At 42.0% G+C, this 14,779-nt stretch overlaps 1 protein-coding gene across 1 annotated transcript in view; it reads left to right on the top strand.

The window, feature by feature from the left end:
* Positions 1-14,779, top strand: part of LOC309560454 (major histocompatibility complex class I-related gene protein-like) — a gene marked incomplete at both ends in the record, with an annotated part of 121,604 nt that overhangs the window by 16,769 nt on the left and 90,056 nt on the right. The window contains 2 exons of the mRNA XM_082264088.1: positions 7,555-7,827; positions 12,909-13,184. Of these exons, the coding sequence (XP_082120214.1) occupies positions 7,555-7,827; positions 12,909-13,184 (549 nt within the window). The remainder of the gene's footprint in view (positions 1-7,554; positions 7,828-12,908; positions 13,185-14,779) is intronic.

The following is a 14,779-nucleotide window of genomic DNA, read 5'->3' as shown; positions in this document are numbered from 1 at the left end:
GAGCAGCATCAGTCTCAAGCTACAAAAGGGTGCATGACGTCACCTTTCCCCCATTTATTCATTTCTGCAGATTTATTGATGAACAGTCCCAGATGAGAAATGACCCCAGCCTCGATTTCCTGGAGTTCAACACTACAGCTTCAGCGACACCATCATCAAGGTATGAAAGTGTCATGCATAAACACAGAGACTTTAAGAGCAGCGTGAGTGTTAGAAAGACTAATCTACCGTCTTCTGCAGCACCCACGGGTAAACAGTTAAATATCTTATCAGGAGACAAGTCCTTCAATCGTGAATGTCCCATTCATAAAAAACCATACTCACTGAACAAATGCAGGGGGTTTAGATCCAAAACCATACAGGAGCGCAAGAAAGTCCTCACGAGCTTGGGGTATGTTTCAGATGCTGTGCTTCATTGGAGCACATGGCTAAGGACTGTAAATCCATCATCAAGTGTGAGGAGTGTCATAGTGAAAGACATGCCTCAGCTATGCACCCAGTTCCACTCCCCAGAGACTGACCAGCTGCCGTCACCACCAGTCCTGCTCCAAGTCATGGCAGGGAGCCCCAGAACCACGCTAACACAGCCGGCCTCTGTTTCCTGCTCATGTTTGGAAGTATGTGGGCCGGAGTGAAAAATGTTGTGCCCGCATATGCCTAATCAAGGTCTATCCAGAGGGACTACCAGAAAAGGCAGTAAAATGTATGCCATCATCGCCGACCAAAGCAACCGGTCCCTAGCGGGACCTAAATTTTTCAAAGCCTTTGGGATAAAGGGACCATCAGAACCCTACATTTTAAACACCTGTTCAGGCCGCATAGAGACTAGCGGCAGGAGGGCGCAAGGATTCATTGCTTCTCCCATCAGTGGGAATACAGAAATACCCCTACCAACGCTGATTGAATGCGATCAAATACCCAACCATAGGGATGAGATTCCTACCCCAGAAGCTGCCTTTCACCAACCGCACCTAAGGCACCTAGCCAACGTTATCCCACCTATGGACAACAATGCTGAGATTCTACTCCTGCTTGGCAGAGACAATCTAAGGGTGCACAAGGTGCGTCAACAATGTAATGGTTCTGACTATGCGCCATATGCCCAAAGGGTGGACTTGGGATGGGTAGTCATAGGAAATGTATGCTTGGATCAACCATGAATTGACTCCTTTAAAACGTACGTGCGTGCAGATGGATGCACAACTTGCATTAAGCCGTGTCCTCATCACTATGAAGTGAAGGAGAAGTCTCCAGACCTCATACAACCACCTGACATCATTTCTACCCTCTTTGCTGACAATTTGGGGAGATCAGTCTTTCACACAACCAAGGATGACGATAAAGTAGCCTTATCAGTAGAGGACAGAGAGTTCATCAAGATAATGGACAGTGAGTTCTTTAAAGACAAAACCGATCACTGGGTTTCTCCATTACCCTTCCGAACCACCAGGGTAAGGCTCCCGGACAATCGGGAGCAAGCGCTATCCAGATTTAAATCTCTTCAGCATACCATGAACAGCAAGCCTGAGACGAGAGAACACATTGTCGCCTTTAAGGACAAAATATTCCGTAACAACCACGCAGAACCAGCTCCATCCCTAAGAAAGAACAAATAGTGCTGGTACCTTCCTTCATTTGGAGTGTATCATCCACGGAAACCTAATCAAATTAGGGTTGTTTTCGATTCAAGCACCAAACATCAAGGTGTATCCCTTAATGATGTCCTTCTTACGGGTCCCAATCTGACGAATAACCTAGTGGGAGTGCTGATGATGTTCAGGAAAGAGCTTGTCGCCATCACCGCTGACATCGAACAGATGTTCCACTGTTTCGTAGTCAGAGAGGACCACCGGGATTTCCTCAGGTTTCTTAATACGTCATGTCCAGCAGGGAGAATTTAATGTAGAATGGAAGTGCTTGAACAACAGACAGCAGATTCCTATAAAAAGTCCCCTTGCTAACTTAAATCAAATTATGGACAGTTTTGGCCTGCTCAGAGTTGGTGGTCGTTTGAATCAAGCCCACCTAGGAGTTGCGGAACAAAATCCTGTCATTATTCCCAGCAAACATCATATCACCACGTTGCTGATCAGACACTACCACAAAAAGGCTGAACACCAGGGTAGACAAATCACTGAGGGCCAGTTAAGGTCTGCAGGTCTTTGGATTATAGGGATGAAGAAATGTGTAGCCCAACTATTGCATGACTGTGTGCACTGTCGTAAAGCGAGAGGAAAACAGCTACACCAACAAATGGCCGACTTGCCTGCGGATAGACTATGTACAGAACCGCCCTTCACCTACACTGGCCTGGACGTCTTTGGACCATGGATGGTGTCCGCACGTAGAACCCGTGGCGGTCTTGCAAACAGTAAACGTTGGGCTGTGCTATTTACTTGCATGAGTGTGCGAGCCGTTCACATAGAGGTGATAGAATCTATGGACACATCCAGCCTCATTAATGCCTTAAGACAGTTCTTCGCAATCAGAGGACCAGTGAAACAGTTGAGGTCAGACTGAGGAAGTAACTTCATTGGAGCCTGTAGAGAACTGAATATCGACACTAAGCCTATTCAAGACCAGTTGGCGGAGAAAGGTTGCACCTGGATTTTTAATCCTCCTCATAGTTCCCATATGGGGGGTTCCTGGGAGAGAATGATCGGGATCTCACGCAACATCTTAAATTCTATTGTAAAAGGTAACTGATGCTAAAAAACGTCAACCACCCGCCCGGCGCTAAAATATATATATAAATCAGTATAAGGTATAAAGAAATAAATATATCTACTCAAATCATGAATAAATAGTAAATAAAATCATGTAGATAAAATCATGTAAAACATGTCACTCTGTGCATCCTTTTAATGCACTAGCTGCCACTGTAAACGTAAAACTTGCAAAATCAAATGTATAATAATAGCCCAATCTGTGCGTCTCAGTTCGTTATATCATACATTCAGCGGCGCTTCAGCACACACAATGTATGTGTGCAAGTATATTAGTCAGTTCCTGCAGTGCTTCAGAGCCTGCAATTGCAAACTAGTCCCAACTCCACAGGATGTGCAGTCACAGCCAGCAAAAAGATTTCTCCTCTGATGTTCAGCACCAGTGATTGTACACACAGTATCACTAATCCTTCACCACACCGACTGTGCACCCCTATGAAGTGGCCACTCACCGAATTGCCCTTGAAATATCGCCTTTATGCATAAGCTGCATGAGCCCTTGCTTCTAGTCGGTCTGTCGTCGCTTAGGCACGTCCAGATCCTATCCGTCCACCAGGGGTCACTATCAGGCTGTATATCTCCTCAGTGCAATTTGTAAGCAAACGACATGAAGCAAGAGAGTAGTGTAATACTGTTTCGACTTTATTAATTAAATAAAACTTCCCTCCCCTTCAGCGTATATGCTTACATTTCAATCACCCTTTGCACGCATATCATAAACACAGAGGCTTTGAAAGGTACCGCCGCTCGCCGACCGCGAGCTAGTCCCTGCTGTGGATTACAGCGCCACAGCAGGGACTAGCTCGCGGTCGGCGAGCGGCGGTACCTTTCAAAGCCTCTGTGTTTATGATATGCGTGCAAAGGGTGATTGAAATGTAAGCATATACGCTGAAGGGGAGGGAAGTTTTATTTAATTAATAAAGTCGAAACAGTATTACACTACTCTCTTGCTTCATGTCGTTTGCTTACAAATTGCACTGAGGAGATATACAGCCTGATAGTGACCCCTGGTGGACGGATAGGATCTGGACGTGCCTAAGCGACGACAGACCGACTAGAAGCAAGGGCTCATGCAGCTTATGCATAAAGGCGATATTTCAAGGGCAATTCGGTGAGTGGCCACTTCATAGGGGTGCACAGTCGGTGTGGTGAAGGATTAGTGATACTGTGTGTACAATCACTGGTGCTGAACATCAGAGGAGAAATCTTTTTGCTGGCTGTGACTGCACATCCTGTGGAGTTGGGACTAGTTTGCAATTGCAGGCTCTGAAGCACTGCAGGAACTGACTAATATACTTGCACACATACATTGTGTGTGCTGAAGCGCCGCTGAATGTATGATATAACGAACTGAGACGCACAGATTGGGCTATTATTATACATTTGATTTTGCATCTTAAATTCTATGTTGATGGATGTAAATTCTTCAATACTTACACAAGAGACTCTTGTCACTCTTCTTGCTGAAGTTTCAGCTATTATAAATTCAAGACCCCTTGTGCCAGTGTCTATGGATCCTGAAACACCAGCCATACTGTCTCCGGCTATCCTACTTACCCAAAAAACGGATGATATGATAATGCCTAGTGGGGAATTTACTCATGGGAATATCTACCAAAAACACTGGAAACGTGTACAACACCTGGCAGATTACTTCTGGAACAGATGGTGAAAAGAGTATCTCAATATTCTTCAAGGAAGGAGAAAATGGCAACATCAAAAGCCAAACTTGAAAGAAGGAGACCTCGTACTGATGAAGGAGCAACAAACCGAAAGGATTGCCTGGCCTATGGGACTAATTATAAAGGTTTTTCCTAGCAAGGATGGCAAGGTCCGAAAGGTGGAGTTGAAGATCTTAAGGTAGGGCGAACTTTAAAAGTTTGCAAGACCAATTAACAAACTCATTTTAATATTACCCATCGAGAACGTTCCTGAAGGATGAAAAGGACTGTACTTGAACTTCATGATCTACTCCACTACGAGTCAGGGAACCCGACTGTTATGTTTATTGCATTTTAACATGTTCCTTGTTGCAGGTTGTATCATATTTCTTGGGCATTCGTCATAGTGAAATCTCCAAAGGAAATTTCAGACGGGGAGTGTGCTGTTCTCCGCATAGTTATTTGTACATTGCATTATCATCTTGCTTTCACTTGTTGTTTCTATGCATTGTTGTACTGCTGCCATCTGCTGGCCAGAATTTGCATGCCGCACGCCTTGTTCTTGTTAAGTAAAGTTTTTGACATCATGGGCGTGGTTTTTCAGAGTGTGTGTCTTGTCACATCCAGCAGCCATATTCAGTTCCTCATGGCTGTGTGACTGAAAACTCCACATTTTTGGACTTGTGAAAAGGCATCAGTTTTTGACCAGCAGTTAGTCTCAGGATAGACACCAACAGGACAGTATTGATACCACTACTACAGAACAGTATTGTATCACCGTCTATTGCTGTATCTGGATTGAATAAACCCACGTTTGATTTCATCTTCATGCCTAAGTCTGGATTCATCTAACCTGAGCATCTGCCGGTCCGGTCTGCCCCACTGCTTGGATACGAAGGTAGGAAGTCACACAGCTATTATCAGTTATACCTTCATTCGCCTTCATGTGGGGATAGAACAAGGTGGACTCCTCATAGTGTAGTACCACAAAAACATGTTGATTTATTAAAAAGGCTTATCCCAATAGGGCAAATACAGTAAATAACAAAATAAAAAATGTACTATCCGAGCAGAGCTCCTGTCTGGTTTCCCGCACTATGCTAGGGAGTGCATTATTTAGTCTCTAGGAAACTTACAGAGTCCACAAACTCTGGTATATTTCTGAAAATTATTCAATCCTGATGTACCCATCTCATTTCTTGAGGCCCAAAAATGTCAGGACAGTACATATATCCCCCAAATGACCCATTTTTGGAATGACAGACAGGTATTTAGTAAGAGGCATGGCAAGTTTTTTGAAGTTGTCATTTATTGTCATAATATTTTGGAAAATGAAGAAATAAAAATTATTATTTGTTTTTTACATATTGTCACCAGTGCAGTACAGCACCATCATCTAACAGGTCTAGTGGGGATCAGGGACACTGACTGGTAACAGTATAAAAAAAAAAAAAAAAAAAATAGTTATTTTTTTTCAATTATTTCTTACGTTTTTTTATTTTATATTTTTTCTTTTTTTTACGATTTTTTTTAACACAGTTTGACCAGAGTAATGTAATGTCACATAATGTTTTACACATTATGTTTGCATATAGCAATTCATTTCATTGCTATATGCAAGCATTTTACTGAATGAAATTGATTTGTTCAGTTTGTTTGTGATTAGCTGTGACTGGCCACAGCTGATCACATTGCACAGATGGGCCGCAATTGGCCCAGTCTGTACCATGTGATCACTGTGACCAATCACAGCTAGCAACACAATTGTACACAATGGATAGCTTGAAAAGAAGCCATCCATTGTTTACAACTGTCATGCGACCTGCTGTGATTGATTACAGTGGTTACATGGTACCGCCAGCGGGCGGGTACAGTGATCACTGATCAGTCATCGGCTGTGTCTGCTGGATGCAGCCGGTGATAGAACGCATTGCTGCACCGCCCTGCACGTGGGGCACAACCTGGTAGGACATCATATGAGGTCCACCCAGGATCTGCGAGAGGCCAGTGCCAGCGTTATCCGACAATAGGTCAAATGGGAACCAGTTAGGTATTAGGTAAAATATTAGTTAACCTCTTATCTACCAAGATATGCTTATTAAGCATCCTCCTATCAAATGGTTAGAACAAGCTCAGCACTGCTGCTGCTGCAGACATGAGTTTGGTATTTTTGTTTAGACTGCTCCTTTTAGCTAGCTCCTGACAAGAAATCTGTCTAATCACTTTTAAGGTCCTGGATTCCCCCCCCCCCCCCTCTTATTGGCACACCTTCCCACAATGGTTTCCAGGCTCTCTAAACATTTCCAACCACATATATTCCTGTCATCAATATTTGTTTTGCTTTAGTTAACATATAGCTTGTATTACAATCACATATAAACATTATCCCAGTAGTACAGTATTGTCCGCAGAGTTTTGGGAATTTTTGATATAGTGTTTCCCCTTTTAAGCAGTAATAAACACAAAAGCAAACATTTGTTATATTGCAGCTCACCAATTCTTAGATGTGGTGGTTGCCTTCCCATTCTTTTTTAGGCTTTCTTTCTTGTCTTTTCATCTGGTGATCTGGCTAGTATGTCTGTCGTCTTCTCAAAAGAACAAGCTCTCTTGTAGCATGCATCAGTTACGGGGATGAGGCAAACCATTTACCACTGACAGGTCTGCTTAGAATAATTGGTTGTATTTATTTGTTTAGTTCTCTGAAACCTTTATCCAAAAATTTGAAGAAAAAAAAAATATATATACTGTATATATATATATATTTTTTTTTTTCTTTTGTATCTGTATAGTGTTAGCTGGAGTTCAGCTTCAACTTGTTAGTGCATTTAAACCTGCTAGTACATCTAACAACCCCCCCCCCCCCTCGACTGAAAATTCTGCTGTTCAAAGGTGCCCTCTGTTCTCCATATCCAGAGTGGAGGCACTCTAATATCGGAGGTGTGCTATTGGCCAGATCACCAGGTGAAAACAGAGACAAAAAAAAAATAGAAAAAGATAACTAATTCAGTCAACCCCATCTAATGATTGAAAAGCTGCAATATATTACATTTTTAGTTTGGGGTTTAATACCGCTTTAACCAAACTGGTCTATCGCTAGAGTGTTATTGTCTTACATTTATGTTTCATTGCAACTTTGTTACTTACTTTATTACCTATGCTATGTACAGGCTCCCACACTCTCCAGCTCAGCTATGGCTGTGCATTGAATGATAATAACTTCACTGGATACTATCGGTATGGCTTTGATGGGAAAGACTTCTTGATATTTGATCAAAACACCTTGCTGTGGACTCCCGGCATGCAGAAGGCAGAGATCAGCGCTCAGAGATGGAACAGTGACAGGGACATCGGTATGGGTGTGAAATTCTACCTTACTGAACACTGCGTAAGCGCTCTCAAGAAGTACATTGGCTATGGGAGAGAAGTGCTGGAGAATAAAGGTGAGAATAAAGTCTGCAATAGTTTGATATTGCCTTACTGTTACACAGATGCTTCTAGTATCAAACAGACCATTAAACAACTTCAGGCTGCTACAATGAATACATTTTAGTGGTTGAGTTTACATGTACATAAAACTCTGTGTGGGCATCATTGGTGCAGTGATTGTCAAGACTAGTCCAAACAGTAAAGACATTGCATTGAAACGAATAGAAAACTTTTGTGGGAGAAGGCAGCACAGTGGTGGTCAGGCCACACAAATAGAAAGATCTTGACAGAGCAAGAGCGGGTTAGCATAGGCCCTGAATAACCTGCTGGGCCCACTATGGATAAGTGCTCTAAAATTGCATTTTGCTATCTGCAAGTATATATCTGCTACATCATAAGTCTGCTAGAAAGGGCTCCTCTTCTGCTGAATTTGACTATTTTTTTACCAAGAGCCTGGCTGGGAGACTTCTGAAGTAACAATGGCTCCCCTAAGTAGGGATGATCGAACGGTTCGGGTCGACCATCGGTTCGACCCGAACATTGGGTGTTCGAAATTCGGCCGAATTCCGAACTTTTTGCTGAAAAAGTTCGGAATTCGGCAACCAGAACCGACCAAAATGCAACAGGACAGGAAATGGGCTTTAAAAGCCCGTGATTGGACCAGAACGATTAGTAAAAGCCAATTGATGGGGCAGGAGAATGCTAGGAATGTGATTGGAGTGACTAGGGGGTCAAGAGGCCAATCATTAGTGAATATGCCCCCCAGTATATAAGATAGCCCCACCAAATCTCTACCATTTTAATACAGGGACGTGGAAGAGAGTGGAAGCAGTTCTGTTACTTCTGCTTCAAAAGTGTCATTTAGCAATTATTAGTGTGAGGAAAGGATATCTAGTGTAGTTAGGGTGCTATTTTCCACTATAGTTAGCTTCAAAAATCTAGTTTCTGTAGGGAAAGTGTTAAGTGCCAGGGTGACCGTAGTGTAGTGTAGGGTGAACTGACACTGACTGCTATGGCAGGGTGACCAAACCCTTCCATTTCAGGGTGACCGCTATAGAGAAAAGATTGTTTCTCTTAGGTGACTTATAGAACAGGGATATGGCTTCTCGCCAGTCAGCCTGCTTTTTGCTGCAGGCGTTTATAGGGCTTTTTTGAGGACATGTTTGGAGTCAGGCATGACATCTGAACTTATGTGTAGGGGTATATATACACACACATGTATGTATATATACACCTACACATATATAGGTGTGAAAATGGCAGAACACTATGCTTGCGCTAATGAAATAATTAACAGGCATATGGCTCCGCTCCTATCACACCTATATGTGTGTATGTGTGTAATACATATAAGTGTGTGTGTATATATACCCCTATACAGAAGTTCAGATGTTTTGCCTGCCTCCAAAGACCCACAAAAAATGCCCCATTTTTTGTGGGTCTTTGGAGGCAGGCAAAACATCTGAACTTCTGTATAGGGGTATATATACACACACACTTATATGTATTTATACACATACACATATATAGGTGTGATAGGAGCGGAGCCATATGCCTGTTAATTATTTCATTAGCGCAAACATAGTGTTCTGCTACTTTCACACCTATATATGTGTATATATACATACATGTGTGTGTATATATACCCCTATACAGAAGTTCAGATGTTTTGCCTGCCTCCAAAGACCCCAAAAAAATGCCCAAAAAAAACACCTGCAATAACACACCTGGGCGTTTTTTTTTTTTTTTTTGGCGCAGGCGTTTTTTTGGGCATTTTTTTGGGGTCTTTGGAGGCAGGAAAAACATCTGAACTTCTGTATAGGGGTATATATACACACACATGTATGTATATATACACATACACATATATAGGTGTGATAGGAGCGGAGCCATATGCCTGTTAATTATTTCATTAGCGCAAGCATAGTGTTCTGCTATTTTCACGCCTATATATGTGTAGGTGTATATATACATACATGTGTGTGTATATATACCCCTATACACAAGTTCAGATGTCATGCCTGACTCCAAAGACCCCCAAAAAATGCCCCAAAAAAAAGCCTGCAATAACACACCTGGGTGTTTTTTTAGCGCCCAAAAGAAACGCCCAGGGGTGTTATTGCAGGCGTTTTTTTGGGCATTTTTTGGGGTCTTTGGAGGCATGCAAAACATCTGAACTTCTGTATAGGGGTATATATACACACACATGTATGGATATATACACATACACATATATAGGTGTGAAAGTAGTAGAACACTATGCTTGCGCTAATGAAATAATTAACAGGCATATGGCTCCGCTCCTATCACACCTATATATGTGTATGTGTATAAATACATATAAGTGTGTGTGTATATATACCCCTATACAGAAGTTCAGATGTTTTGCCTGCCTCCAAAGACCCACAAAAAATGCCCAAAAAAACGCCTGCGCCAAAAAAAACAACGCCCAGGTGTGTTATTGCAGGCGTTTTTTGGGGCATTTTTTGTGGGTCTTTGGAGGCAGGCAAAACATCTGAACTTCTGTATAGGGGTATATACAGTGGGTACGGAAAGTATTCAGACCCCCTTAAATTTTTCACTCTTTGTTATATTGCAGCCATTTGCTAAAATCATTTAAGTTCATTCTTCTTCCTCATGAATGTACACATAGCACCCCATACTGACAGAAAAACACAGAATTGTTGACATTGTTGCAGATTTATTAAAAAAGAAAAACTGAAATATCACATGGTCCTAAGTATTCAGACCCTTTGCTGTGACACTCATATATTTAACTCAGGTGCTTTCCATTTCTTCTGATCATCCTTGAGATGGTTCTACACCTTCATTTGAGTCCAGCTGTGTTTGATTATACTGATTGGACTTGATTAGGAAAGCCACACACCTGTCTATATAAGACCTTCCAGATCACAATGCATGTCAGAGCAAATGAGAATCATGAGGTCAAAGGAACTGCCTGAAGAGCTCAGAGACAGAATTGTGGCAAGGCACAGATCTGGCCAAGGTTACAAAAAGATTTCTGCTGCACTTAAGGTTCCTAAGAGCACAGTGGCCTCCATAATCCTCAAATGGAAGACGTTTGGGACGACCAGAAACCTTCCAAGAGCTGGCCGTCCGCCAAACTGAGCTATCGGGGGAGAAGAGCCTTGGTGAGAGAGGTAAAGAAGAACCCAAAGATCACTGTGGCTGAGCTCCAGAGATGCAGTCAGGAGATGGGAGAAAGTTGTAGAAAGTCAACCATCACTGCAGCCCTCCACCAGTCGGGGCTTAATGGCAGAGTGGCCCGACGGAAGCCTCTCTTCAGTGTAAGACACATGAAAGCCCGCATGGAGTTTGCTAAAAAACACATGAAGGACTCCAAGATGGTGAGAAATAAGATTCTCTGGTCTGATGAGACCAAAATAGAACTTTTTGGCCTTAATTCTAAGCGGTATGTGTGGAGAAAACCAGGCACTGCTCATCACCTGTCCAATACAGTCCCAACAGTGAAGCATGGTGGTGGCAGCATCATGCTGTGGGGGTGTTTTTCAGCTGCAGGGACAGGACGACTGGTTGCAATCGAGGGAAAGATGAATGCGGCCAAGTACAGGGATATCCTGGACAAAAACCTTCTCCAGAATGCTCTGGACCTCAGACTGGGCCGAAGGTTTACCTTCCAACAAGACAATGACCCTAAGCACACAGCTAAAATAACGAAGGAGTGGCTTCACAACAACTCCGTGACTGTTCTTGAATGGCCCAGCCAGAGCCCTGACTTAAACCCAATTGAGCATCTCTGGAGAGACCTAAAAATGGCTGTCCACCAACGTTTACCATCCAACCTGACAGAACTGGAGAGGAACTGCAAGGAGGAATGGCAGAGGATCCCCAAATCCAGGTGTGAAAGACTTGTTGCATCTTTCCCAAAAAGACTCCTGGCTGTATTAGATCAAAAGGGGGCTTCTACTAAATACTGAGCAAAGGGTCTGAATACTTAGGACCATGTGATATTTCAGTTTTTCTTTTTTAATAAATCTGCAACAATGTCAACAATTCTGTGTTTTTCTGTCAGTATGGGGTGCTATGTGTACATTCATGAGGAAGTAGAATGAACTGATTTTAGCAAATGGCTGCAATATAACAAAGAGTGAAAAATTTAAGGGGGTCTGAATACTTTCCGTACCCACTGTATACACACACACTTATATGTATATATACACATACACATATATAGGTGTGAAAGGAGAGAAGCCATATGGGTGTTAATTATTTCATTAGCGCAAGCATAGTGTTCTGCTACTTTCACACCTATATATGTGTATGTGTATATATACATATAAGTGTGTGTGTATATATACCCCTACACAGAAGTTCTGATGTTATGCCTGCCTCCAATAACCCCCAAAAAATGCCCAAAAAAACGCTTGCTACAAAACCGGCAAGGTGTGAAAATAGCGGAGCCATATCCCTGTTCCATAAGTGACCTAAGAGAAACGATCTTTTTTTTTTCTGGTTCTGGACATGCTACAGAGCTGAAACTTCACAGGTACACTTTTTAAACCCCACAGACACTAAATCCAAAGAAATCATATTTTTTTTTCAATAATTTTTTCAATAATTTTTAAGAACTTTTTTTTGTGTGATTAATAGTCTCTGGGGCATGACCCAGAACCCTAGGCACTTTTTAGGGGCATTTATTGGGTTTTAGGGCTTCAAAATTGTTTTTTTTTTTATTACCGAAGTTCGGGTCCCATTGATTTCATCCGGGCCAAACTTTCTGGAAGTTCTGGTGTTCTGGTTGAACCGAACTTTTGAAAAGTTCGATCATCCCTACCCCTAAGGCCACTTAGTGAAGATCTCAGAGGAGTGGAGATGTGAATATACACCTTTGGGACAGATTTCATAGGTATTGAAGGATTATACAAGTGAATGGTAAATGCATTTTTATTCCTCTGCTCACAAACCCATATTGTACTGACAACTTCATGATGTTTTAGTTTAGTTATCTATAACAGACAGTTGTATGCCAGTCACATAAACTAACCTTTGAATAATGACTAATGGATTATTACATTGTATCGAGTTATATGTAAATGTTTTTTGTATTCTTCAGTTGTTCCAAAGGTGAAGATAACCAGTCAGCAATTTAATGGAACCACAAAACTACTCTGCCTGGTGAATGGGTTTCACCCCCGAGCTGTGGATGTGAAGTGGGTGAGGAATGGGGTAGACCATGTTCCTTCAGATGAAATGAGTCCAATTCTCCCCCATCCTGATGGCACCTATCAGATGAGAGTCAGTGTGAAAGTGTCAACAAGGGAGGGAGACACTTACGCCTGTCATGTGGATCACAGCAGTCTGGGGACTGAGACTCTCAGTGTGATATGGGGTAAGAGTTTAAAGAACACCTATCACTGATAAACTTAATACGTGTTAAGCAAATGTCACTAAAAGAAAATAATAAGGCCAAAAGTATGTGATCACCTGATTATCACACCTATTTGAGCTTGATGGACAAGCTCAAAGTCTGGAGTCGTTGAGTATTTAAATAGGCTGCAAATAGAAACAAATCAGGTTTTATCTTGCATTAAAAATTAGTGTAGCACTGTCCCCATAGAGCTTATTGTGTGATGACTTATTGAGCCTCCTCTGATTACCTGCAGTCACTTAGGGCCTGATTCATAGTACGGCGAATTGGCGTTTCGGCGTGATTTTGCGAAGCGGCGATTATTTAAGTCTGAAATTGGCATTCAAAGAACGGCGGGCGGAAAATAGCGCCTAGTGTGAGATTCATTAAGATGCAATATGGTCAGAGCGCGACTTAAAACCACGCCAGCTAAAAGCTCGACTAAAGTTTAGCCAAATTTTCCCCTGTACCCCCAAAAATCCCAAATCACTGTGGAAGGTGTGGAAGTCAATTTGGAGATGACTTGCGTTTAAAAAATCTCAAAAACTGACTTAGAAAGAGAGATATCTGCGAAAGTGTGGAAAGGTTAAACAGCTCCTCCAGCCGCGAGCTGCGAACTCGCGAATGTGCGCATGCGCAACGTCAAATTGGCTCAAAAAATTTCGCCAGCGCGATTTTGGGTCAATTTTTTTTTGAATACCGCTTGCAAATCCGCTGTCTCGCCCATAGAAAATGGCAAAAACCGGCGGAATTGGAAAAACATGCACACTTCCAACAAGGGATCCTTTAGTAAACACCATCACATTCCATACACCTTTCCTGCTAACTCCGAAATCATAGCAGTCAAATCTACAGTGTTTATATAGAACCTCCACATTCTCTGAAAAAACCCACAAAATATTACATTGGGGAATTGGTCGTCAGATAGAAAAAAAATAGATGTAAAACATATTTCAAAGAAAGATTATTAGCATTTCACACATATCAAGGAAATGTCACAATTTTGACAATATTTTATGTGTTTCCAAAGAATGTTTTTAGAAATATATTGCAAATACTACCTTTTCTTCCATATGGGTATGGCCAAGTGTTACCATTTTACTACACATTTAACTGAAGGTATATATATATATATCCCTTATACTTGGCTAATTAGCAAAGTATGCCCAACAAACAAATAGAGCTTTAGCTCACAATATTGCTACATATTGACTTTATGGGGCATCTTTTGTATTTTGTTCATGTCTTTGGATTAAAAGTTTGCTGATACACATGCCTTTTTCAAACATGAACAAAATTAATGATGTCAACATTTGGAGGATTGGAGATATCCAAGTGTTGCCCATACAGAGGGCACCTTCCGGATTCGAACTTACAAACCTACAGCAGGAAGGCAGACTCCCTAATCATTGTGCTATTTCTCAGTGAGCGTTGGGTGTTTTCCTCATGCCGTCAAAATGCTCACATGGGAACAGGGGCCATTGAACTGAATAGGATTGGATTTTTTGCCTGTTTTGGGAGCTGATCCTTGAGCTGGACAAATCCCCCTCAAACGCCCCCAAACGGGCTACGTTCAC

Source organism: Pelophylax lessonae (assembly GCF_965119305.1).
Source record: "Pelophylax lessonae genome assembly, chromosome: 7".
Classification (NCBI taxonomy): domain Eukaryota; kingdom Metazoa; phylum Chordata; class Amphibia; order Anura; family Ranidae; genus Pelophylax; species Pelophylax lessonae.
The sequence above is the reverse complement of the archived record's forward strand: the minus strand, read 5'-3'. Positions and strand labels throughout refer to the sequence as shown.